General features: G+C 40.5%; 7 protein-coding genes and 2 long non-coding RNA genes across 12 annotated transcripts; 5 read left to right on the forward strand and 4 right to left on the reverse strand.

The window, feature by feature from the left end:
• The first annotated feature begins 6 nt into the window (after positions 1 to 6).
• On the forward strand, positions 7 to 1,108 carry LOC129599860 (uncharacterized). Its single transcript, XR_008691975.1, has 4 exons — positions 7 to 274; positions 619 to 668; positions 775 to 866; positions 960 to 1,108. It is a non-coding gene; the product is annotated as an uncharacterized LOC129599860 (long non-coding RNA).
• Positions 1,059 to 5,873, reverse strand: LOC129599824 (paramyosin-like). Its single transcript, XM_055498157.1, has 7 exons — positions 5,059 to 5,873; positions 3,948 to 4,438; positions 3,283 to 3,411; positions 3,012 to 3,201; positions 2,018 to 2,503; positions 1,809 to 1,958; positions 1,059 to 1,553 (listed from the first exon to the last, which is right to left on the reverse strand). The coding sequence occupies exons 1-7, from the start codon at positions 5,128 to 5,130 to the stop codon at positions 1,368 to 1,370; spliced, it is 1,704 nt and encodes a 567-aa protein (XP_055354132.1). The 5' UTR covers positions 5,131 to 5,873; the 3' UTR covers positions 1,059 to 1,367.
• Positions 5,286 to 7,055, forward strand: LOC129599866 (uncharacterized). The gene is made up of 2 exons (XR_008691976.1): positions 5,286 to 5,843; positions 6,396 to 7,055. It is a non-coding gene; the product is annotated as an uncharacterized LOC129599866 (long non-coding RNA).
• On the reverse strand, positions 6,135 to 9,542 carry LOC129599835 (tubulin-specific chaperone E-like). Its single transcript, XM_055498167.1, has 7 exons — positions 9,201 to 9,542; positions 8,991 to 9,075; positions 8,571 to 8,738; positions 7,788 to 8,267; positions 7,527 to 7,656; positions 7,204 to 7,353; positions 6,135 to 6,730 (listed from the first exon to the last, which is right to left on the reverse strand). Exons 1-7 carry the CDS (start codon positions 9,292 to 9,294, stop codon positions 6,260 to 6,262), a joined length of 1,578 nt encoding a protein of 525 aa, XP_055354142.1. The 5' UTR covers positions 9,295 to 9,542; the 3' UTR covers positions 6,135 to 6,259.
• On the forward strand, positions 9,521 to 11,275 carry LOC129599849 (NADH dehydrogenase [ubiquinone] 1 alpha subcomplex assembly factor 2-like). The gene is made up of 5 exons (XM_055498193.1): positions 9,521 to 9,863; positions 10,071 to 10,178; positions 10,494 to 10,534; positions 10,687 to 10,822; positions 10,891 to 11,275. Exons 1-5 carry the CDS (start codon positions 9,728 to 9,730, stop codon positions 11,151 to 11,153), a joined length of 684 nt encoding a protein of 227 aa, XP_055354168.1. The 5' UTR covers positions 9,521 to 9,727; the 3' UTR covers positions 11,154 to 11,275.
• LOC129599841 (26S proteasome non-ATPase regulatory subunit 6-like) lies at positions 11,263 to 14,253 on the reverse strand. The gene is made up of 8 exons (XM_055498181.1): positions 14,087 to 14,253; positions 13,752 to 13,967; positions 13,156 to 13,361; positions 12,954 to 13,099; positions 12,610 to 12,829; positions 12,104 to 12,212; positions 11,814 to 12,034; positions 11,263 to 11,621 (listed from the first exon to the last, which is right to left on the reverse strand). Exons 2-8 carry the CDS (start codon positions 13,927 to 13,929, stop codon positions 11,499 to 11,501), a joined length of 1,203 nt encoding a protein of 400 aa, XP_055354156.1. The 5' UTR covers positions 13,930 to 13,967; positions 14,087 to 14,253; the 3' UTR covers positions 11,263 to 11,498.
• A 194-nt stretch (positions 14,254 to 14,447) lies between these two features.
• LOC129601868 (pyruvate dehydrogenase protein X component, mitochondrial-like) lies at positions 14,448 to 17,690 on the forward strand. 2 transcript variants are annotated; one of them, XM_055500787.1, is made up of 8 exons: positions 14,448 to 14,710; positions 14,807 to 14,873; positions 15,021 to 15,131; positions 15,849 to 16,062; positions 16,281 to 16,418; positions 16,633 to 16,776; positions 16,897 to 16,943; positions 17,049 to 17,690. In XM_055500787.1, exons 1-8 carry the CDS (start codon positions 14,665 to 14,667, stop codon positions 17,338 to 17,340), a joined length of 1,059 nt encoding a protein of 352 aa, XP_055356762.1. In that variant the 5' UTR covers positions 14,448 to 14,664; the 3' UTR covers positions 17,341 to 17,690. The 2 variants fall into 2 exon arrangements, with proteins under 2 accessions (XP_055356762.1, XP_055356772.1); XM_055500797.1 differs by having other exon boundaries at positions 16,633 to 16,770; positions 17,049 to 17,688.
• LOC129580732 (PIH1 domain-containing protein 1-like) lies at positions 17,611 to 19,925 on the reverse strand. Its single transcript, XM_055471390.1, has 9 exons — positions 19,842 to 19,925; positions 19,622 to 19,697; positions 19,482 to 19,549; positions 18,896 to 19,013; positions 18,675 to 18,821; positions 18,530 to 18,620; positions 18,219 to 18,363; positions 17,972 to 18,124; positions 17,611 to 17,896 (listed from the first exon to the last, which is right to left on the reverse strand). The coding sequence occupies exons 1-9, from the start codon at positions 19,923 to 19,925 to the stop codon at positions 17,867 to 17,869; spliced, it is 912 nt and encodes a 303-aa protein (XP_055327365.1). The 3' UTR covers positions 17,611 to 17,866.
• Positions 19,926 to 20,356: 431 nt separating this feature from the next.
• Positions 20,357 to 24,387, forward strand: LOC129580767 (serine/threonine-protein kinase PLK4-like). 3 transcript variants are annotated; one of them, XM_055471430.1, is made up of 9 exons: positions 20,357 to 20,544; positions 20,707 to 22,156; positions 22,250 to 22,496; positions 22,557 to 22,689; positions 22,759 to 22,850; positions 22,920 to 23,034; positions 23,100 to 23,317; positions 23,637 to 23,946; positions 24,126 to 24,387. In XM_055471430.1, the coding sequence occupies exon 2, from the start codon at positions 20,934 to 20,936 to the stop codon at positions 21,879 to 21,881; it is 948 nt and encodes a 315-aa protein (XP_055327405.1). In that variant the 5' UTR covers positions 20,357 to 20,544; positions 20,707 to 20,933; the 3' UTR covers positions 21,882 to 22,156; positions 22,250 to 22,496; positions 22,557 to 22,689; positions 22,759 to 22,850; positions 22,920 to 23,034; positions 23,100 to 23,317; positions 23,637 to 23,946; positions 24,126 to 24,387. The 3 variants fall into 3 exon arrangements, with proteins under 3 accessions (XP_055327405.1, XP_055327406.1, XP_055327404.1); XM_055471431.1 differs by having other exon boundaries at positions 23,637 to 23,901; XM_055471429.1 differs by lacking the exon at positions 24,126 to 24,387 and having other exon boundaries at positions 23,637 to 24,093.
• Positions 24,388 to 24,768: the final 381 nt, after the last annotated feature.

Below are 24,768 nucleotides of genomic sequence, written 5' to 3' on the forward strand. Positions count from 1 at the left end.
GGTGTTATGTATTCGTCCGAAGTTATGCCTGACTTTGTCTTCGCCGGAATAAATACAATTCCCATTGCACTGCCCTGAGTGCCTGTACGACGCACTTTAATCACTCTTAGAAAATCTGTGCAGCCCTGACTCCAGCATTGTGTATCTCGGCCTTTTGCACGTTTTCATAATCATGATAAACCGCGAAATGTTTTGCGGGAATAAGTAACTGATGATTTCCCATAGGACCTTGCGCGGCGGGTATTGTTGGACATCGTCTTCCTCGATATTGTGTGTAAGCCCAAAACTGTTACTTATTGCGACAAAGTATCGTTGGGATAAATAAAATGCTTAAATGAATTTTTTATTTCATTCTATTTCATTTTTTAAAGTAGAAGGAAATTCCTTTTCGCTTAATACTCGTAGTCTCGTACTTTGGTTTTCTTACGGCAGTCTTGTTGCATTTAATGGCAACATATACAGATAATTGACAAGATTTTCAAATCGATCACCCTTCAACCATAAAATCGATCGTGACCTGTTGGCAGCACTGTTGTTGAACAAAGTAACTAACGGCTTTATCGCCCGTCGCAGTTATACCTTTGTTTTATAGAGCAATTGAAAAGTGTTTTTTTGCAGATTTGGGGACACAGTCAATACAGCCAGTCGAATGCAGGCGTATGGAGAAGGTACGCACTATGCACCTACAGTGCATGGTATAATTAAAATGCATTACTAAATTCTTCGCTCATGGCACACGTGTTGATAATAAGTGCTTGTCACCCATTATTCTAGGCGGAAAGATTCACATTTCGGAACAAACAAAAAATTTGTTGGCTAAATATCCTGATTTTTTAATTCAAGAAAGGGGATTTCTAGAAATTAGGGTGAGTTATAAGGTTCATCTACGACATTACTGTAGCATAATTATACGAAGCTTTCCAAGTCTTTTTAATGCAGTTTTTGGCTTTCTATTGCAGGGAAAGGGAAAAATCGTGACCTTTTGGTTGTCAGATGTCTAATATATGCTTGTGTAGGATTCTTCACGCACAGATCTATTTTGCAATCCTTTATTACAGTTTGGGCTTGCGTATATAAGATTACCCTCAAAGGTGAACATAAAAATAAAAGGCGGAATCAATAAAAAATCTAGCCTAAAAAAGTAAAAAAAATCAGCAGATTAATAGACAAGAACAGGGGATCGACATTCGACACCACATATTTATGTAAATACATCAATACAATCCTATATTTTTCAGTAATTGAGATTAGGCACACCATACCGGGCAGTGTAATTAGGCATTTCGGACCAAAATAATACAAAAACGTCAATAAAGAGATGTAAGCCGAATAGCCGATCCTTAAGCTTTTTCATATCTATGCCACACTTATTCCCCAGTGTTCATAGACATCATCGCGTTCTTCACTTCTTCCATACGTACCAACATTTCGGTGTTTAGGAGACCATGACGTCTTACTTCACTTTCTAATGTTTCTTGACGTTGTTTCGACTGCTGCAGTTTTTCTTTCAGATCACGGACACGGAGCTCATTGATATTTTGAAGATTATTGAACTGCACAACAGAGTATAGGTCACCAGAGATGCATTAACATTTTGGTTTATGATACGTACGTTACTGACATACTGCTGCTTGACGCATTAGAACAATTTTGCAAGCTTTTGATTCATTTTTCATCTGAATTGTTCAAAATTATATTAGAAATGATGATATATGCATTATGCATCTTTTTAAACATATTAGAAATGCTTTAGATAGCTGTTTTTGTTTCAAGTAGTATTGTTTGTTACGTTTGTATGTTTGGTATACCTCAGCCTGCCAGTGTGCTACTTGTTGACGAAGCAGCTTGTTAACTTGCTGCATATCCAACAAACTCTGTTTTTGCGACTCTTCCATTGCGATTTCCCGCGCAATACGCTCAGCTTCCGCTAATTTCGTTTTTTCCCGCAAGGTGAAAACCTGTCAATGTAACCCTGAAAACCTTTCTCATGACAGGGCTAAGCGTGAGAACGGTGTACCTCTGACTGAATTTCCCGATTCATAACTTGCAAAGATTTGTCTTTGACCCCCAATTCCATTTCCAGTCGGTGAATTTCTTCGGCCATCTGTACACGCTCATTATTGAGCGCTTCACAGCGCTCGACGGTCTGTTTCAGGCGATCATTCTGATCTTTCATGCTCTTCTCAAATTTGATTTCCCGCTGGTTCATTTCCTCGATTTTCTGCTTTAAAGAGGTTTGTATACTTTCCACTAGTAGAGCTAATCGATCCCGTTCTTGCTCGACGAGATGCAGACGTCGGTAAAGCTCTTCCGGCGTTGTCGTCTGCCGGTTAGCCGTCAGGACGTCGTTCTCCATTCGGTTGACATGTTGTTGGAGAGCTTTTATCTCCCGAAGTCCCCGGTTCACTTCAATATCTTTATCCATCACTTTACTCTCCAGTTGGCGGACATCCTCTTTCAGCTGACTAACGATGTCTTCGCTGGATTGTTTGATTTGCTGAATCTACAATGCACATTTGATGGAATGCTCACAAAATACAGCAATTTAAATAAGTAAGCAGCTCGATAATTTTGTACATTTAATTTGTAGAGTGCATATTCTGCAGAATTCGGTTTGCATATCGATGCTAGTGGCATTGTGGCAGTTGAGTGCATGCAGGTCGACATTGAATTATTTCAGTGTTGTACGCACTTTTGCATCGCGGAATGCAGAGAACTGAATTCGTAAACACTTCTACTTTGTAGTCTTGTATTCGTTTCGTTTTTTCGGTTTTTGTTTGCTAGTTTTAGAGCCTTAGCATAGGGATATTCAAAATCTAATTTCGAATTGTGTGGATTACGTTCAATAAAATTGCGAACGCTTAGAAAAACGGTATGAACCATAAATTGTGTAGACAGCATAAATTGTACGGAAAATTATTTACAGATATATTGCAGTTCCTGTAATATGTAAGTGCACTAGATTAGGAAGTGGCCTACCAGCAGTATACGTATGAGTGTGTCATACATACATCGCGTTTGGATTTTTCTGTCAAATCGTTGTATGTTTTGGCTTCTTGTTCGCGAAGTTCGGCCATTTCCGCCGCTTGTTCCCGCAGCCGTTGAGCCAGTTGATCGCGCGCCCGAATTGCTTTTTCACCGAATTCTACGGCTTCCTCCAGTTTATTAATGTTTTCTGCATTATTGCGACCTAACTCTTCGCTAAAAAATAAACATCCATGAAGTATGTTTTGCCTTTTTCGAAATACTGTATGTTTAGTCAGCGTTTCCGGTCCACCTTACCATTTTTGCGCCAGAATTAAGTTTCGTTCTACGGCGGCTTGACTGTCATTCATCCGCACATTTCGCTCTTGTTTAAACATCGTAATTGTGGATTCTGATGTAGCCAGCGCCTGTTGTAAGCTAAAACATCTAATAAAATAGCACATTTTTATTTACGTGTTTTCAACTGGAAAGAGGAATGTTCAACCCATGCATTACTGGCACTGCTTGTTCAAGCCGAATATCAAATGCAAGGTTACACTTGGGCTGGCAAAGAGCATATACTTGTACATGTATACTATATATTTAAATTTATATAATGCCATGATTGTACTTTTAAGTGACTTTGAGTTGTCTGTACGTGTTCGTACGAATTAAAAGTACCACAACGATGGCCTGCAAAAATAGGTAGATCCCGTTTGCATTGAAAATAAAGGTACACATAAGTAATTATAGAAATTGAATTTTTAGGTAAATTATGTATTAGAACTATCTATACGATGTACCGGCGTACCATTCTAAGAGTTTTCCTTGTTTTTTAAGTCCTGATATTAGCAAAATTCTTTTCGAATTTCAGGAACTTGCTGTTAAACTGTGTGTACCCATTTTAATAATTCATAATTTAAGCAGTTTTCGAAAAGAAATTGACTGCTGGGCATCACGGAGCTGCAGTAATCGTTACTCACTCGTCCGTCAGACGTTTAATGGTGGATTCCGATTCATTCAAATTATTTTCCTGCAATTTCGATCTGGTTCGCAACAACTCCAGCTCTTTCTGAGCAGCCACCAGTTCCAGGCGAATCTTTCCCTTTTCGTTTCTTTCCATTTTGTACATCTGTCGCAGCTCAGCCGCATCGTTATTCAGCGCATTAATGGTCATTTTGGATTTTTTATAGATTTCAATGGCCTTCTGCTGCAGCAGTTCCAATTCCGGATGTTCCGATTCCAGGCGCAGCTGTGTTTCCAAGTCAAATATGCGACTAACGGCATCCCGCAGAAGCTCTTGATAACCGTCTCGCTCGCGGGCTAATTCATCGATACGCAGATTCATTCGCGATTCCGCAATTCTATCCCCGCGGTCATTAACCGCAGCCGTTCCATTGGAGCTGCTGGCTGGCGGAAGTGAAGTTGGATGACGGCGATGCTGCACTTCACTGCCATAAGAAGCCGGCATCCCCTGATGGGCAAAAAACAGTAACGGTAAGTCCGAGCATTGCTCAGAACTCTAATAACTGGTAAAGCACCTCCTGGGCTACGGTAGGCAACAATTACGAGTACCCTTACTGCTAGAAATATACTATATTCTTAACCATGAAATCCTGCATAGCTGTGAATTTACTCGTACTGTTAGTATTGTACTTACCGCCCTGACGTACAGTATGCTCGTACAACATAATTACGATTTACGAGTAAAAGTACTTACTTATTCACAGCAACAATTACGAATTCTATCCCTGCTCTATTTTATTTAGCATTGGCGAAAATTATGAATCCAGATTCGGTCATAATTAATGGTATTTTCAATTTTCTGAATAACCCTACACACCTTGAAAGTAATTACATATGTGTTAGATAGATATCTAATCTCCATACTGTACTCACGTAAGTCACGTTCTACATTACAACATAACTTTCTTAGAAAGCTGAAGACAATGATAAATAGTTTTGCATTCACTATTTGTCTCATCCTACAGTGTTCTTACATTTCGGGAGACAAGTATCTGCGCAAATTACGCACGATTTTCTTTTATATTTAATAGTGAATTATAATTATTAGTTAAGTAATTTAATTCTCACCTTCTCGGTATTTCCGTCATGCTTGGAACCTCCGTTCAGGACACTTGTGGAAGCAAATTCAGCAACCGACATTCCATTAACAAACAAATAAATAGGCCTGTTGCAGCGGTACAACCTCTGTATCTGAATGCTCTACGCTATAATTATTTCAGATGGGTGTCGCTAGGAATAACGAACGCTTGCAAAAGCCGTATCTGCATCGATTCACCCGGCCGAAATAAAAAATTACACGCTGCGGCTGATGGTGACAAAAACAATCACTTGTAGTGTGCTCTTGCGGTTCAGAGGTTTATGAAAGAATTGCAGTGCAAATATTAGATCGTTGACAGAAGTCTGGACGTTTTCAGCAAATACTGCAGGAACAATTGCTACCCTGATACCCTTTACAGCAGCAGCCGGAGCGGTTTCATTCGGTTCTCACGCCCCAGCCTTGACATTGACATGCACGAGATAAGATTGGTAGAGCGTAGTATATGGCACAGCAGGCAACATGCAGAAAAAACCATTAGTTCTAAATTGAAATCCAGCGTAAAATGTGGCTACAGGAGCATACGGCCGTGGAAAATTGTGGATCAGAATTCAAAGAGCACCAGACATGACGTGACGTGCTGGAAGCAGTATCAGTCGCATTGCAGTTGGGCGCCGTATTGGGCAGACACTCTACACGTGGAGTTGAGCGCTCTACTCAAAGAGACACCACTTGAGCGCAGCCGGGAAACAGGGATCAGCCGCTGTAACGTGCCAGCTCAGTTTCTGGATCGATCACATACGTCGTTGCGCCAGGGGTGAGTACGATAAATGAGTCCCATGGCCATTAGGCTACGGTACAGAAACAGGAAATTTATTGCTCATTGCATGCAACACGGTGCGGCTGTTGCGTAACCACATCATTAAGATCGCTTTTTGATACCGTTTAAGATGCTATATGAAGCCGATACGGTAGTTCTTTTATGCAAAATGCAACGCGAATATGTTGAGATATTTTCACGTTTTAGTAAAATTGTTAGTTTTGCAGAAGCTAAACTATCGCATTCACGAGTTGCGGAAATATTCATGCCTTTGGTTTCTCAAAATTATTCAGAAGAATCGAAGAAGCCGATCAACGATTTCTGGAAAAGTTGGAACAAATTTAAAGCGCTTTACACTGTTCATTCAGTACGCAGCGCAAAATCTGTAACTTGTCTTGAAAATAATAAAATACTTAAAAAACAACGGGCACCCGCTCATTGCCGCTCTTCAAAAAAATTGTATCACCCGACCGTAAATCATAGTGCGCAATCTCTTTCTGATCATCGTCTAATACAAACTCCACACCGGGTTGACTTGGCGTCTTGTAGGCAAGAACCTGTGCCACTTCAAGGGGCTCACGGAACAGACGCTGGAATATACGCTTCAGTTTCATGACACTTATGGTCGGTGGAATGGTTTTCTGGTGCTGGCAGTCGTGGTGCTGCAGTGTCACCGTCAAAGGAGCCGGTGTCAGCTGGATAGCAGAAGCCGGGATAACTTCATCTTGCTCCAGAGGTCCCAGTCTGGCAACTATGTCCAGAAAGCGTGGATGACGGGATAAAAACAGGGAGCGTCGCTCGTCGTTCCCGGAACAGGAAAGATATTCGCGCGCGAAATGCCGCATGTAATCCAGCTCGGAATCGCGCCGCTCACTCGTACTGATCTAGAGAAAGTTTATTTGGCAACTTTATTTTCATTCAGCAACTCTATACAGTAAAACCTCCCTGATACGTACACTCTTATGTACGTACACCCTCTGTATTAAGTTCACCAAAACGTTATTCAAAATTACTGTAAACTGCAAAATACACCTCTGAGTTCCGTACACCCTCTACATTACGTACGAAATTTTTAACGGAGGTGTACGTATAAGAGAGGTTTCACTGTATATATCATTTAGCAACTTTATTTTCGCCTCGATCCGTATGCTATTTCAAATGCACCCATAGCTTTAAATAAAAAACTGAAAACCCGTATATTAATCAAAACGATTCACACATATTAGAATAAGTCAAAATCCAGAAACCGAAAAACATCTATTGAAATTCTTATGCAGTTTTGTGATATTTTACGAGCATTTACAGAGCACAGACAAAACATACAGCGTATAACGCGTGATAACAAAGGTTTACATACCGGGCTTTGGTTTAGCATTTTCAAATTAGCAATCTTCGCGACTATCCACTGCCGTGCTGTTTCTGGAGACTCGCTGTCCAGGAATGAGTTGCCAGTAATCTTCAGGTTTTCCAAAGTTTTCAGTTTGTTCAGCTCATCTACCGATGACCACTACAGATTAGCCCTGTTAGTCGTAATACATACTGTACACTTTCACACTTATGGTTAGAGTATTTTATGAGTGCCGAGGGTTAAAATCAGAGGAAACTGAAACAAAGCTATTACCGGTATCACGGAATTGACTACGTAGCAGTGGCACAAAATACTGCATACTTCGAACTCACGGTTTTCAAGGCATTAAGCTTAATCGTCAGATGCGTTAAATTCGAAAAAAGATCGGTCTTGCTTCCAGCCGACGTTCCGGAAAACGAAATTTCTCCGATGTTGTTGCCACTGAGTTGCAAGGATTCCAAACTGGAAAATCCACATAAACAAGAGGTAAATTTTGTACAAGTAAAGCACATGTCGTAAGCAAGCTTTTGGTACCACATGATAAAGCATATTATGGCCACATTCATTTTTCGCAGGACCAGACTGCAACTCACCTAACACACCGACCTAAAGGATCCAAAGCGTTCCAGTCTGCTATCGGTGGGGATTGGGAATCGAGATCAATCAGCTTAAGCGTGCTGAAATTATTCCCGACAACAGCCGGATTTCCACAACTATGGATGCAGTTTTCTGAGAGATACAGTTCTTCCAAACGAGGAAACATTTCCGAAATGCGTATGACATCTTCCCATACAAGCACATTTTTTCGCAAGACCAATTTCTTTACTCTGCTATTTGCTGGCGAGGAATGAAGATCGACGTCGAAGGCCAAGCGGTTATCAGAAAGATCCAGGGCGTCCAGACGGGGCAGAGACTGAATTAGCGACATGACAGTGGACCAACAGCCGATCAGGCTCCGTCCAAGACCCAAAGAACGGACATTAGGAATCAACTGACTGAGATCGTCTTTCAAGGGCATCGGGATACACACGTTTAGACCAGTCAAATCCACAAGGGTCAAACGCTCGAGGTTACTGGAAGTACCCAAAACAACACACGGTCATCAGCAACGTGCAACATGTCTATGCGCCACTAATTAATTACTGCAACCGAGAAAGAAAGATAAAAGCACGATACTACAAGTACTACCAATTCTTTAACATTCATAAAACATTTTTAGTTGCTTAACTTTGTACGGGAGCGGTTTCTAAAAATTCTTCTTTCATGTGAAAGCGTTTGACACTAAATACTTCAACACGAAAGAAATTACTTAGTAATACTTACAGTAATTTGACTACTGCCACAGAATTCATCATTAAATTTAAATGCTATCTTACCTTATTTTTTTCATGACTTTCTCCCATCCCACAGCCAAAACTTCCTTATTTCCAAAGCTAACTCCGAGGTGCGTATCCGCTGGCGTCCCGTATTTTTCCATCAGCGCAGCGATAATAGTCTCGCCTTGATTTAATTTACTCATCGGGATGAACGAGCCACTGGAGGGTCTATTTATTAAACAGCGGCACATGCTTATCACTTATCGTGACTCATGCAATACTCGTACTAAGACAAGAATTACAATAATTATTACACGGAAGACAATACATCCGAAAATAAAATTAAATTAAGTACGTAACTACGTATGTATCAAGTCATTCAGTAAGGTACTGTAAAGTCTAGGACCAGGAGGTTACTTAAGTAATTCAAAAATTATAATTAAAAATAATAACAAATTCGCTTCAACCTACCAGTCCTACCTGCACTGAAAGTAGCGTATTCCTCTGAAAACCCCATCGTGAAGGCCAGGCTGACTCTCGTCCCAGCAGATCCCAGCGAAAATCCCTAAAAACGTTTCATTATACCGTCTAGCGTCTGTACCAAGAGCAAACCAAAACAGTAGAAGAACATCTATGCTGGTACATCTCTCGAAATCAGACCATCCACAAGCAAATTTCCTGTATTGATACCTGGATGCTCGGAAGAGTGAAGGGCTCCAACAAAGCACACCGTGCCCCTTCGATCACCGTACATAACACGCGTTCCCACCCTGAGTTCTGCCATTCTGCCACGGTGAGAAGGATCAAGTGTTAACTTCTAACACTCCATCAAGGCATCGACAATAAGGTAGCCGACCGCGTCGTCAGAGCAATTTTAACAAAACAATGGAAACAGTTTAAAACACGACCAAATGTCCTGCAGTAAAAAAATAGTCACACAACATCATTCCAGTTCGTGGTTTGGAAATGGAAATCACGAAATGTAATTGGGGATTGGCATTTTAGCTCGTTATTTGGATCCGTATTCCCGTGGATCATAAATAAGAACTTGGATCCAATCTCAGTGGACTTTCGTCGCCCAACATTTCTTTGAGTTTGTTTTTGCATTATGCGGAACTTTCAACTAACGCGATTGGAGACTGCATTGTAAAACATATTTAATTATTTGCGGTTTGCGCGTGTTTTGACGATACCGGTTTCCTTCTGATGATCAAAGCATGAGTGGTGGCAGAGTGAGACCGTCAGCATGGCGAACAGTAATAACTAATTTCGTCAATTCACTTAGAAAAGCTCCACCAAGGGAGTTTATTGGCGAAGACTATTTGGGAAACCGTTATTACGAACAGCCCACGCGTAAGTGAAAGAATGTCGTATGTGAACATACGAGGCTGAATTTCGGAACATCTGTTTTCGAGTACTTTAGAGTTTAGACTTGTAAATAAATTTTTGACTTCTAGTTTAGTTTTGGACTTTTGGTTCAAAACTTTAATAAGTTTTAGTTGTTACGATGTGGCTCACAATCATCATTAATTGTGCATTGAACACCGTTTGTGTTTGCAGCGTACTCAAGTAACAGGAAATTAGCTAGATCTCTGGAACCTGCGAACAGGCATAAATATCACTTCGAGCATGACGCTCGATGGGAAGAAATTCCTCCGGAATGGGAAGGTACGGTTTTCCGGATACTCGTAACTCAGCCGTAAAGCTGATTTCTCTCTTTAACTTTTGCCGCTTTTGCAGTCTTAAGTTTAGATTCTTGTTTTTTTTGTTCTTACTAAGAAAACATCCTTCCTTACTTCTTTCATGCATGAGCGTAAACTTGTTTTAGTAAGTACTTGTACAGTCGTACTAATTAATTTTTAAGCCCAGATTTGTTTTTATGAAAAGAAGACCCAAGTAATTACTAAATTTATATATTCATATACCTAGAGTAGATATTATTTATGTAAAGCAGTTCTTTAAAAAAAGTTAAATGGGTTTTAGCGTGGTTACGCAACAAACGGAAAGATCCTCCTACAGCAGAGGTAAGTGCGCACTACGCAGTAATGAACTGTAAGCTATGATTGTGCGGCTAAGCACCGTTAGCACACCAGTAATTGGACAAATTACAAATTGTGATGGACGAATTACGTATGTAGAAGCAAACCTTCAGCAGTCGGATATTTTTCTGCAATAGGAAATTCAACAAAATATTGCTTTGATGCTCCAAAAGCAAGCTAACGGTGCTCGTCTGGAAGCTGAACGAAGACAACAGTTAGCCAGCGCTTCTGAACGGCTTCCGGTGCCGGCTCCAGTGGATTCCGATGCCCCAGGTTCGATAAGTCAAATTTTGTTAAATGCAGTATGTTAGGTTGCACTAACAATCATACATTTGTTTCAGTTCCCTTTCCCGGTACGATGATTTTAATGTTAGTGCCACACAAGATCGCTCCAAAGTTGAGCCAGAGTATCATGCCACTATTCGAGATAGAACAATTCGTTGATATGACACCTCGACGAGCGGGTTCCTTTTGTGCTGGGCCAGTGTGGGAACTTAAACGTCGAACGATTTTTGAACAGTTCAAATGGTTGTACGGTTTTAGCAGTAGTTTGTGGAGCGTGCTTGGTGCTGCTTACTGCTCAGAAAGGTGTGCTATAATATAATTATGTTAATATACTTCAGTGGCTTGCCGCTGTTTATCCTTGAAACTGTACTTGCACTCTACTTGTATGGATTCTGTATGGTACTCCAAATGATTGCGTGAAGTGAAAAGAAGACTTTGGGACAGAAGCTTGTTCATGCTTTCGACAGCAGCAAAAGTACTGTAGTCTAGCGTACATTATAGCGTCATTATGCCGGTACACGAACTCATTGTTAGGCTTTATGACGGTATAATTAGGAAAATTATGGAACTCCATAATAGTAAAAGTGGCAAACCTGATGCAACAGCGAAGTGACCAAAAATGTGATAAAGAATACATGACACAGCGGAAAACAGAAGAGAAAAATCAGACGTTAATAACTCTCGAGAGGCGCTGGATCTTGTTCAGTAAATGATCACCTTGCTTAATGAACAACTGATATTGTCGGTTCTTGTTGTCTGGCCGGGTTGTTTCCACTACACCGTTCACCTTTAAGAAAAACAGGTCTTTAATGCCATATTCCCTTGGTTCATCACAACCAGAGCAGAACTGAAGCACATCTATTATAGAGACTGATGATCTGCGATTCGCCGGGGATTTCCGGTTTTACAAATTATACGAGCAGCGATACTTTAAGATAAGCAGTTTTCATAAGAATTAATAAGTTACAAAATTACTGACCTTGTCAATCTTGCAATGCAGGCGACCAGCGGCAATAAAGCGCGACAATTCCTTGTCAATAAAACCAGCCGTAACGCCAAAAGCCTGGCCCATATAATCGAGCGTCAAGGATTGATAGGACTCCAACAGCTGGTTGTAGGCGAGGATACGCATTTCCCGCGTGTAGTAGCGGTAATGGTCAGCCCAGTACCGGTCCACTTTCAGTTTCTGCTCAACGTTTGCTGTAATTTGAATAAAATCACACAATTTTTTTGAAACTTCAAATAACTTTTTCGAAAAGGAAAACTTACCCAGCTGCAGAAAAAATTCAGCATAATGCGATCCATACAACGAGCTGAGAAACTGTCGCAAATCCGGCAATCTGAACAAAACTTCCGCAATTTCAGCGCTCCGGACCACCTAATACAATGATATTCGAGGAATAGTCATTAGCAGCGTTATAAGAAGCAACGGCCATAATTATTGTATCTACGGTATTCGCTCCGGTCGCAGTGAAAAGTTGCAAAACCAGCAAACAAGTATGTTGGGCAAGTGCTGTATCTGTATAACACTGACAGTCTTGTCATCATAAGAATAATATGTACTTGACTAAGGTGTATAAGGGATAACTATTAACTATACACCTTGCTTGTACAGTACAATATAACTTTGGTCAACATTCGACTCAACAATGCAACTAAATGCCTTCATGAAAGCGAAAGTAACTTTACGTACAAATGGGCAGAGGGCACCGCAGTGAAAAATTAAAACCACAGTTAGATCCTTATCCCCACTTTTAAATGACTTAAACACCTACTTTTTCTTTAAGTTTCACTCGTTCCAGTGTCAACATCGCGCACAAGACGGCATACGTCACGAAGGTATCGTAGTCCAATATCTCCGAACAGGTAAATGTGCTAACTGAGTCCAGGAAATTGGTGGTGGCTTTCGGAAACTCACGGATCTTCATGAAATGCAAACCCTCGTACACCTTCAACCGGTTTCGCCGATCCCAATCACCGCCCTCCTCCACTAGGCTGTGCATAACAAAATGAAAACCGCTCATAAAAACTGGCAAAAGCCAGAAATGATATGCACGGACAATAAAGTAAACACGGCAGAAATTTCTGAAAATAAGTATATAAGCCAAGTAGTATGCACCTGCGTGCTTTATCCAAATTGCGAGTGGTCAAATCCAAATCATCAAAGAAGAGACCAATACGGATCATTTGGAAGATCAGATCGAGTTTGTTGCCGTGTCCTACGGTTTTTTCGAAGCACTGTCGAAACGCACTTTCAGCCGCTTCCTAGTGAAATCAAGTTGGGCATTCTGAAACATGAATTTCTTCAAACATGGTCCTACCTTGTCTCCAGTGCGGGAAAGATAATTAAACTTCGCAAGGTACGCTTCGCGCACTTCAATGGATCCCAAATTCTGTTCGGCATCCAAAATTGCCGCATCAAGTTCCTTAATTTTTTGCTCGTTCTTTTGCCGCAGTTGGTTAAGTAAAGAAGTGTCCGCATTAAACCCTAATGTTTTCGTCACCATTTCATAGTACGGCGCCATTTCTACAATGTCAAAAATTAATTAAATACGTCAGAAATTAAATTCTTAGCAATCAACTCACGAATACAAAAGCTTTACCGCCTTTACGAATCAATAATTTTGTAGTTCTGCATTCTGTTTTTAAGCGACTCGACAAATCGAAACGGTTCCAAGTTTCAGTAAAACATTCGACATCTGATGAAATCGTAACTGACTATACGAAAAAGCTTGACCAATCTACGTATACAAATAAAACAAAAAAACTGTTAAAACCATTAAAAACAGTTAAAGAACTGTACTGTAAAACTGTACTGTAAACTTCCATTCAAGCTGCCAAAGCACGCACTGAGTAACCATTAAAGATGTTTAGTATGTAAAGAAATCTGAACTGGCATAAAAGGTTTTGGACAAACCATTGGCTTTGATTGCCTCCATTAGTGAGTTCTTCACCGCTGAGTCGTTTTTGAACTGGTCAGTTTTCAATAAAAACAACCACTGAGCAATCTGGAAATCTGGGTTCTTCTCCACTTTGTCCTCATTGCCATCTGAGGCCTCAGACGGTGCTGTAGAAGCACTCGAAACGTCTGGCATGATGAATTCAAAACAGATCCAAGATTAGTCAAAAACACCTACGAAAAAAGGAAAAATCGAAACTGTATTCCTCCAGGTCTCCTGAAAACAATGCAGAGAACTACGCAGAAGAACTTGGAGGCCTTTCACTACTGCTCCGTTCCGAGAGCATCCTTACACTAGAGCAGGATCTGGTCTAAACGCGGGTTTCCAGGAAATGGCTCAATAACAAAAGATTCTGGTGCTTTGGATCTAGGAAATTTGTATCTGAAAAACTTCGAGGGTAAGAAACAGTGAATTTCAAACTTTCACACTAATCACTGCTAATCATCTAATGCATACTCGTAGCAAAACTCACACTGCAAACATACTCCATTATTTCGAAACTGCTTCGTAATCTGACAACCGCAGAAATCCAGTTCCATTGGAAGTTGTAAAAAGAGCAGTCGCCTGCCGCTAACGGGATGCGACTGTATGTATCATAGGAAATTTTGGGCTGGAGGAAATGTCAACCCCGAATAAGGATATCCGATAAAATTAATGATAAAAATCATAAAATTATTACTTATGAGTTATGATAAATGAAAATCCGATTTTTTTTATAAATTTGTAAGATTTTTTCGCAAACCATCTCGAGTTTCTTTGAAAAGGGTTTTGTGGAGCGGGTAGCATATTCAGAAGCAAAATTTCATATCCCATGATCGAGAATTTCTTCGTACTTTGCTTGCGATAGTACTTTCCATCTACATACGCACCATGTCCCATTTGGGATACGCTGGCTTAATGGCTCTTCCTAGATACGGTTGGTGTTCCTGTTTTATCATTAGCAAAGTCTCTACTGCGAATTAGTGCGATAATAATTTGCAGTCTTTCTTCAATACTGCAGTCTTGATTGTAGGTGAAGGAGCGGTTAGTTGCTTGTTTTATCTCGCGAAAAGAGGTACCGCCACCTCAGCCAGCCGACCGTAAGTTTAAGGACAACCGTATGGCGTGAGAATTTGCAGTGATTTTACACTTAATTTTACTGCTTGAACCAAAAGTGAAGGGGTTTCTCATTGTTTTTGACAGTTATGTCTGAGCGAAGTTGAGCTAGTGTGTCTTCCTGTTCGTAGATCGCACGCTGTTGGTTTGATGGGTCCAGCAGTAAGGAATTTACTGGAACAATATGCGATAACGAAGGAAAAAATCGAAGGCACTGGACCAAAGGGAGTTATTCTTAAAGGGTAATAGAATAAACCATAAATGATTAAAGTACTTTGTTATTTAATTTTCTCAATTTCAATCGCTACCTCAGCGACAGCGACAGAAAGTTACAGACAAAGCATAAGTAAAACGCATGAAAATGATAAACAGCAAAAATTGTGAAAAGTTTTTCCAGTTAATATACTGTAATTCGACGGTTTAATAGAATAGAAACAAGAATAAAGTCCAATAAAGGTCTTTAGAATTGTATGTTTTTGGTTTTGGAAAGTGTCTTTTACTCTTTTTTATTATACTCCCTCGATTAAGTGTCTTTTACTCTTTTTTATTATATTCCCTCGATCTTAATCATCTTATTTATTGATTATTGCAGTACACTGTAATAATCTGTATTAGTTTCCTGATATTTTCGTTGTTTTTGGTACGGTATGTTGAGTTGTTCCTGAATCATGCAGTGCCTGGAATACCACCTTAATATTTGTTAGCAGTTAGCACGGAAAGCATTTTCTGAAATCATGGTATAAATCAATTCACTTATTTTTTGGCAGAATTTGGTTGACTCTTTTGGAGCGACCTATTTCTCTAATACTGCAACTGCACACATAGTTGCAGAATTGTTATCCCGTTGGTTGTCCGTGGATCGAAAATTTGTAACGAATCGTCTAGAAATGCTTAATCACTTACTCTTCTAGTAATGCATGTGACTGATTTGCTGAAATGCAGAATTTATCATATTGCAGAGATGTTTTACATTTTATACAAAGCCAGAAGCTAAAACCAGCGGTCATTAAAGTTCCACTTCCTGTATCCAGCGGTAACTCTGCTACGCCGGCAAAAACGACTGTGCCCTCTGGGAAGCCTGGACCGAAAGACTCCCGAGGGCGTATAAAATATTTTGACGTTCCCGTTCCTCACGATATTAAAGAATCTTCCACTGCTGTCGTGAAGGGAAAGGTAAGAAGTCGGGAACAGTTGCGAAGCTGATTTTTGTTGGCATTATTCAAAATTAAGGCCACCGTTATTTTTCGTATTTTACTTTTCGGAATTATAGTGACATTAGAAATATTTGCCCCAAAAAGTATACAACGGATTTTCTTTTTATATGCAACGTATTTCGAATTTCTCTTGTGACGGATCGGCATCACGAAAGTAGTGACAATGTTTTGTTGCAGACAGCTGTCCCGCATGGTTATTTGTATGCAACTTGCAGAGTGGACGAAGCGCTGAAGTATTTTGCAGAAAACACAAAAGATAAACAGCCTGTTACTTTAACTGACGTAATCGTACGGGCTGCGGCATCAGCTGCTCAGGTGAGCCACCCCGAAAGTGTTGTGTTTATGTACGTAGTTGCTGGAAGTAAGTACGTTTAATAAATGTGCGATAAGCTTCCTCAGCTCGACCTACCGGTAGTGGAAATTCTTGCGTAAATATGAAGCGACTACATTGCAGTACAGCGAAAGATTTTTCTTTTGGGTGGTGTAAAGCTGAAGTCTGTTGCAATTACACGAAATATCTTCGTTTCAGAAAGCACTTTCACAATTGTACTCAAAGGAAAAATATTTGGATCTGGGTGTGCAATCGTTCAGAAATGGAAAGTTCGAGACTCGCCTATTGAAGAAAGCCAACGCGCTAAGAATAAAAGATATTAGCAAGCAGCTAATGGTACGTGTGTGCTACATACGTAAACACCTGTTTATTTAAAGCTCTTATCTCATGATCGTGAAACGATGACTTAAAATTTCCTTGCACGGATCCTGCATAATGCGTTCAACGTAAAGGATTTTGTAGGAAAGTGGCCAAATGGATTCGACTAAAACAAGTCATCTTTCTCAAAGGTACAGAGTAGACACGCTAGGTGCTTAAAAGTTAATAGAACCGCTCCGATGCAGGTTGTGCCGTATAAGTACTTGCACTTTAACATCGGTGTTTTGTGTACACAGGGTGGTCAGTCTCGTTGGGAGTCGGTTAGACCAAATTACGGAAGTTCTGACCCCCGCGCAGACGTGGGTTCTGTCGGTCGGGGATGCACTAACTCGTATCGACGCACAAACTAAGGCGCCATCAAAAATCGTTACGCTGGCGTTCACTTACAACTCCGCTATAATTTCGGAATATGAAGCTTCGCAATTCCTTGATAACGTGAAAAATTCGGTCGAGAGACCGGTATTTATTTTGCTCGGTATAGGTGGTATGCGACCACAAATGGATAATAATGCAGTTGATACTTTGTGATACGTGGTTTGTGGGATTGCGATAGTTCTTGTTTATTGGCGTTATTCAACCAAGAGCCCATGATGTAACGTATTTATTTAATTGTGCAGTGAATTTATTTAGAAGTCTGAAAATCTGTGAAGTGCATATTCTTTTGATGTCGCTGTTTGACTGTGTGGTGGTGCTGGTTAGTTGTATAAGTACTACCCGTAGTAACCGAAGCATACATGGATTTACTGTGGTAGACTGGTAGTCAATAATGCTGGATGGAGAGGAAATGGTACACTTGATATAAGTACTTCTAGATATAACCTACGATAGTTCTTTAGTAATCTAAGTGCTCGACGACACTCGATGATTATTAATGGTGAACCTTCAATTTTCAGTGTCAAATAACGATAAAAAATAAATGCGCATCCAAGAAATGTGCGTACAAGTATGTAGAAAACTGAAATGGTGAGTGCTGCAGTGATAATTATTCTTTCAGAACAAGCTGCAGGCTTCAGTCACTGTAAATGATATTTTTTGAGAATGTACAACATTTGAGTCACACTATTGGTAGACCAATGACAAGCATCTGCAAAGAAATAAGGAAATCCCGAGTGTACAAGTTTGGCTACTTACTTATTCACTTGTTAATGCTAGCACTTACTTTTGTGGAAAGCTTAAAGACTGCTGCTGCCTGTTGGGGTGCGATCTGCACGGGCAATCCAATTTCCAGCCTATAATTTTTTGGCTTTACTGAAGAAGAGGTCAGCAATATCCTGTCGTCGCCGACCGCTAGGCTAATCTGCTTTAAGTCATTCTGGAACAGAAATAAACAGAATATTAATTAATCAACCACAGTCCATAAAAATTCACAAAGATCCTTCCTCTGTCCCTTCAGTAAGAATCCCTACCACGTTTCCCAAACTGATTTCGACTTTTAAATGCCGTGTTTTACATCCCTCAGGATCCATCCAAAGTTCTGAATAGGGTACTGAGTAATTGTTAGAGCCAGATTCCAGAGGAACCCTCGGTTGCGTCAATACGGAAACAGGGTGGCTAAAATTCGGCATAATCAGCAATTAGTAAATTACATCATATACATCGTTATCATTTGTTAGTTTGATACATACATACTCGTACATACACATCGTATTCATGCTAACAGCGTTTAATATCACAAACACGTTACAAAAAATTAAAAAGCCGCTGAAGTGGGCCTCACTTTTGAATTTCTTGGACCAACTTTGGTTTGGTGCGCACTCGCTGTTCCACAATCTTACCAAAAAACCTTTTTCCTTTTAGCGTCACTGCGCCTAAAACCAAATGTTGGTAAGGTTATTTCCGGCATTCCGAACTGCAGTTCTTACTTCTGCGATCGATAGCTAGGCTGAATTTGTTTTCCAGTGCTTCCATTCCCACCGATATAAAAAAGTGGTAAAATAATTCGCTCTTCTCTATTTTTTGATAAAGGGATGGATGAACAACGATGTCATAAACACGGCAAGGCTCTCCGCCTAAGACAAAGCAAAGAAAAGTGTGTTTAGTTCACCGTCTTATTAAAGATTAAGTCGAAAAGAGAGAGAACTACTGTGGTCAACTTCATCGTGAGGATCACCGACACTCATGGGAATTCGCATCGACTCTGCTGACGACTGCAACCGCTCTGCAAGATCCGCTTCGGTCAAATCTTGATCTAGCGGCGGAACCTAAAAAATTTCACAGAAAAGTAAAACATAATTACGGTACTACTGTACTAATATATCATATACTCTATGCAGTAGTCTATGATAGAACATGTTTGGTTTGTCCCTACTGATTACCGGGAAAGGAACAGTTTTTTTTTCCTGGATGTGCAAATCGTAATAACATCAGCATTTCAACTACCTTACTACCATACGAAATTATTTTAAATTTTATTTTGAAAGGCCGACAAAACCGTCGATCGGTAGATGGTACTATCCTGTGTCTGGTTTTAAAATCTTTGTGAACATACTAAATTCGCCTAAATTTCATTAATTTGTATATTAAAAATTAAAACGTAAACCAGGTATTCAGTGGCCGTCAACGCGCCGCACTCGACAACTACCTTAATACCATACGAAATAGTAAATGGTATTTCAAAGCCGAAAAAGAATGTAAGGTCCATATAGCCTAAAGAGCATATTCGGTCGTACCTTCTCAGAAAAACACACGTTGATGAACACTTTCTTTCCATCCGTAGTCTTCATTTTAATGCACATCCCTGTAATTTGATGAAAATCAAGTCATGACACACTAATTCGCACCGATTCAGCCTCCATGTGCGGGTACACACCTGGCTCAGGAATCACGGTAACATATCCCTGCAGTTTGCTGTTGAGCTCGTCTATCTTCACGGGGTCGAAGGGCCACTCAATACATTCTCCGCAAACTCTTTAAATTCTTCTGCCTTGTTTTCCCTGGGTGCCCTTGCTGCGGACGGTACCTGCCAAAGCAAAAATTGCAGATATTGTACAAATTGTACAAAGCATGCGCATTAAAAAATCCATCCATACGCGAAACGAAGGGCTTCCAGAGAGGGAATCATAGCTCTTTGTTAACCGGTTTTCCAGCTCCAACAGGGTTTTGTTTGTGGCCATGATAATTATGATCAAGTACTATAATCCGTATAAATGCATAAGAGGTTTTGCACCAACGAATCTTGCTGAATTTGGAAGGACGGTTGTGTAAATGACGGACAGTAAGTCGCAAACATCCTCACCATCAGTCCTGACAGTCCTACTCACCAGTCAGCTGCTAATTCAAAAGAAAAAATTCAAAAGAGAAAATGAGTTTCTCTTTTGTTGTGGTTTGTGGCGTACCGAGACGAGTGTAAGCATCTGTGAGTTGCTGAGCTCAGACTTCAGACTGCAGAACAAGGCAGTCAGACTCCGCCATTGACTTGGCACGAGTGCTTGGCACAGCCTTCATCGAAATGGCGGCTTTGCTCTGTCTGACTTCTGGAACTCAGCATTTATTACTTGGACCATCGACCGTTGGCCCGTTATCACTGTGTACGGTTACGAAAAAAGTTAAAACATTTTATTTTTTAAATTAGAAACTAAGAAAGTAAAAAGCATTGTTAATTTAGACAGATTTAAAGTTTTGAGTCCTTTCGACTTTTAGTTTCTTTGGGTTTGTATTTGCTCTAAACCAATTTTTCAGCAGACGTTTTTAGCTTTCCGTCAGTTTATTTTCGATGCAAATACTTAGATAGAGGTACTTATTCATGATAAACTTATTTCAGTTTCTATCTCTACAGTGTTCAGTGTACAGTCAGATTTCTGATCTGGACAATTTTTAAGTGGACATTTTCATTTCTAACTTGAAAAGCGGAATTCTTGGGTTCGCTAGTTTATTATAAATTTTGTTTTATTGTAGATTGAACCATCGTTCTCGAGTTCGAGCAGCTGCTGGAGTTATATCTTGGTCCCTGAACCTTCGGAATTTTAGTTATAGACTTGCTGGACAGATTTATCAGAGATGAATTGGTCGTGAATCTTCCATTTTTTCGAAAGGAACTGGAGCGTTTTTCATTCTTCTTTACCATTTGGTATGGCTTACCGAACTTTTCCTCAAAAGGGAATCCTCATCTGCCTGTGTGCTGTATGCTCACTGAAGTAAGGATGAATTTTCGTCAGCAAGACTTTGGCACATCGTTAGAGAGCTATTCTATCAGTCGTGAAATTGGCAAGGGTGGGTTTAGCCATGTATACGAAGCTGTGGCTGCAGTTAGACACCCGAACGGAATCTTCAAGAAGAAGGTTGCTGTCAAGTGTGTTGACCGGAGGTCCGCACAAAAGGATATCCTCACCCGCATCGACAATGAGCGTAACATCCACATGGAGCTCAATCATCCGTCGATTGTCCAGATGCTCCAGTACTTTGATGACGGTAACTACTCGTACTTTGTTCTGGAGTACTGTGAGCAAGATCTGGCACATTTTCTGGATAAACGGCCTACCGACGAAAACACGGCCAGGCATATATTCCGGCAAGTTGTTAAGGGATTGATTTATCTTCACGACAAAAACATCATACATCGTGATATCAAACCCGGAAATATTCTGCTGACCGCAAATCACGATGCAAAGATATGTGATTTTGGTTTGGCTACACGGTATTCACGATCGGCGCCGGAACACACGACACTGTGTGGCACACCTGCGTTTATGGCACCGGAAGTGTTATCCAACTCGCACACAATTGATTCGGATAAGTGGAGCTTGGGCATTCTCCTTTACACGATGGTGGTGGGATGTCCACCAAAGCCACCCAGCAGTGCTCGCGGATATCGTGCGCAAGAACTGTCGTTTTCCGCTGTCAGCGCTGCAGCGGCTGATCTCATTACTTCGTTGCTGCAGTACGACGCGGAAAAGAGAATCTCGTTGGAAAAAGTCTTGTGTCATCCGTGGTTGGATGGCTCCAGTAGCCTCAGAAATTTTACCTCGCCGAACCGTTCAGCAGACAGCGGACATGGGTCTTTCAGTCGCCCAGCAGTTCGGCTTCGTCGTCGAAATCTCGATTGCCGTTATCGCATTCCAACCGGGTATTAGGGCCGATTGCTGAGAGCAGCACATCCGATTTTCAAGAGAAACCATCATCGCCAGATAGCAAACAGCTATCCAGAGATGCCGGTGCGCGTAATTCTGGAACCTCCAACCTGATTCAGCTTAATACTCAGTATCTGAAGCCTCAGCGTGTATTATCGACTGATAAAGTGGTGCGGAGCATTTTGGAAAGCGGAGAGGTCGTTCTTGAACTGGTGGAAGAGGAGAATTTTGCGAAATTTGTGAAAAAAGTGTTCCGGATAAGCGGAGATGGGAATATTGTACGTTATGGATGTTGCCGTCATCTGTGGCATTGTGCTATAACAATTTACTGGTCATCGACATGTTATGTTGGTGTTTGTGTCATGTTTTAGATGTATGTGTACAAACCGACCAAGCGCACACCTTTGAAAATGGGCCCACCACAATTGCCAAAGAATCCGGAGACGGTTCTTTTCAGCAGTTTATGCAATCGATATGCAGCTGTCTATCAAATTGCCTACCAGTTTGTAGATCTCGTTAAATCCAAAACCGTTAAACATTGGATTGCCACTGACAAAGCTCGAAGCTGTTTAATGCGGAACGATCCTCATCCCAACGTAGAATCTGAATTTTATGACGGTAGCTTACAATGTTTTTTTTTATTTCTGGGATAATTTCGTTATCAATTTACGTTTTTAGGTGTTAAAATTATACACAGCGTTAAATCCATTACGGTGAAACCGTCCAGTGACCCACACACAACAAGCTCACCTTTTCAACAGATGCGCCGCCCAGTGGCGAGTTCGATTCCTACTGGAAACACCATGTTTGGGTAAGTTTTTGTTGTTACCGGTGCATGCCGAGAGTTGTGTATTCTGTTGTACATGTTTCATGTTTACAGTGCAGACGGCGGCTTATTTTCCAAAATTCACAAGCTATCGATGGTGATTCGAGGTTTTCCGAGATAAAAGTTGTTGCATTCGGATATGGAAAGTATGCAGTTTGTGAAATGCATCGTGACCCTAACATTCAGGTGGTACATATTTTGATTTGATTTTCCAGACTGAAAAGGCCGGAGTCAGATGTGCACAATTTGACAAGGCCTCCGGTGAATGCTGGCACTACCGGCAATGGTAATAATTCATGTGAGGAATCATCCAGGAATTTTCGGTCTCCGGTAAGCGAGCAAAAGTAAAACCAAATATGCCTGTTGGTAATGACATCAGCCTTTTGTTGATTCAGGTGCTTCCCCAGGATTTGCGCTTCGGATCCCATATTCTTAGCGATCTTAAGCCGTCTTCCTTGCCATCTCGACCGCCTTCGTCACCTGCATTAGGCTACAGAGACATGTCAGATGAGAGTTTGAAAAATGGAAAGAAGACTTTTCCTGACGGAATGGTCGTATCCGGGATTAATACATCTGAATTCTGTTTCAAAACGGCGGATGGTCACACCGTTTAGTAAGTTTGTTTTCACAGACAAATGTGGGCTTCGTGGTAAAATTCATAACAGAACTTTCTAGTGATATGTCAACTACTAGGTTTTTATTATGCATACTTAAATTTTAATATCTTATATGGAAGTACTATCTTACATACCATAAAAGCCGGTATTCCTTTTGAGGGTGAGAGGTGGACAGGTTTTCGGTGCATGTTTAATAATCCGCATTTCGAAAGTCTTTCGTTAACTGTTAAGCAGCTTCGTAGAGCCTCGGTGTCTGTCTGTTAATATTCCTACGTATTAAAACGCCTTAATAATTACGCATTTTGCTTTTTGTAGTTATCCAGTGACAAAGATTCCGGAGTATTACAAGCCTTACATCGAACAAATCAACAGAATGCTTCAGGATAAAGTGAACTTCCTGTAAAGCCGCAGTTAGATGACTGTAATTCGCATCGTGGTTTTACCTATGTTAAGCCTGGAGATCTCCGCTCTCAGTTTGGAACGCAGTATTTTTTAAAGTGTCTTTTTTTGATTCATGTACACGGATTAGATGCTTCCTTGTAACCGCTGCTGCTTTTCTATAAGCTTACTTTTCGTTAAGGTTCGACGATTGGTTCGGTTTCTTGTATTTATCTATTGTTACAGTGTTAGTGCTTCCCCGTTAGTTTTAGCATCAAGTTGTAAACCAGAACTCAGACTGGAGATTTAATTTTATTCAGCACTTTTCAGTGATTGATTGAAATTTCAACGATGAAAATATCATTAAACAGAATCGAAAAGTGTTTGCTACTCCTGTTATCTTGGCTTACTCAAATCTTTTTCTAGTTTATCATATATTTGAGTTTCCGATGGGAGCGAGGCGAACTCAGCAAAAACGCACAAATGGACGTAACCTAAGACAAGCTGCTTGGTTCCGGTCTGCCAGTGAGTAGGAGTGTGCATCTTTTTGTAACAGGATTGCACTACTGTAATTGCATGTTTGTAGTGTACAAGTACTTGCCAGTAACTCTAAAGTCTCTAATGACTTTGTTTCTGTTCCCTTTTTGTTTGTGTTGAAACAGGAATCAATGACTGTAAAGTTCAGGAGGCAGTAGCGTTTTTCAACTCATGAACTACGTTTCTCATTAAACTTAATTGCAACCTTACAGTACGTGCAGTACGAGGTGTGTTGTTAATTGTTATTGCACTGTGCCGTTTTGTTCATGTTTTTTTTCTATTATTAAGTTCCAGTGGTACAAGTACACTATTATTTACTGTAATGAGTGTAACGCTATCATTCGATCTATTCTGTTACTAAGTTTTAATTTGATTCATTCTGTTTTCTGGATTGATTTGTAGCTCTGGTAATAATCTCGCTGGGATCAGTGCCGCGACGATCTTTGATCGTGAGTTTTCACTGCAGCTGTTATTACTGATTAGAAAATTATGCCTAGTGCCTAGTTTATTCCCAAATGTGAATCGGTCTAGA

The sequence above is a fragment of the Paramacrobiotus metropolitanus genome, unplaced genomic scaffold (assembly GCF_019649055.1).
Source record: "Paramacrobiotus metropolitanus isolate TYO unplaced genomic scaffold, Prichtersi_v1.0 Parri_scaffold0000004, whole genome shotgun sequence".
NCBI classification, from domain to species: domain Eukaryota; kingdom Metazoa; phylum Tardigrada; class Eutardigrada; order Parachela; family Macrobiotidae; genus Paramacrobiotus; species Paramacrobiotus metropolitanus.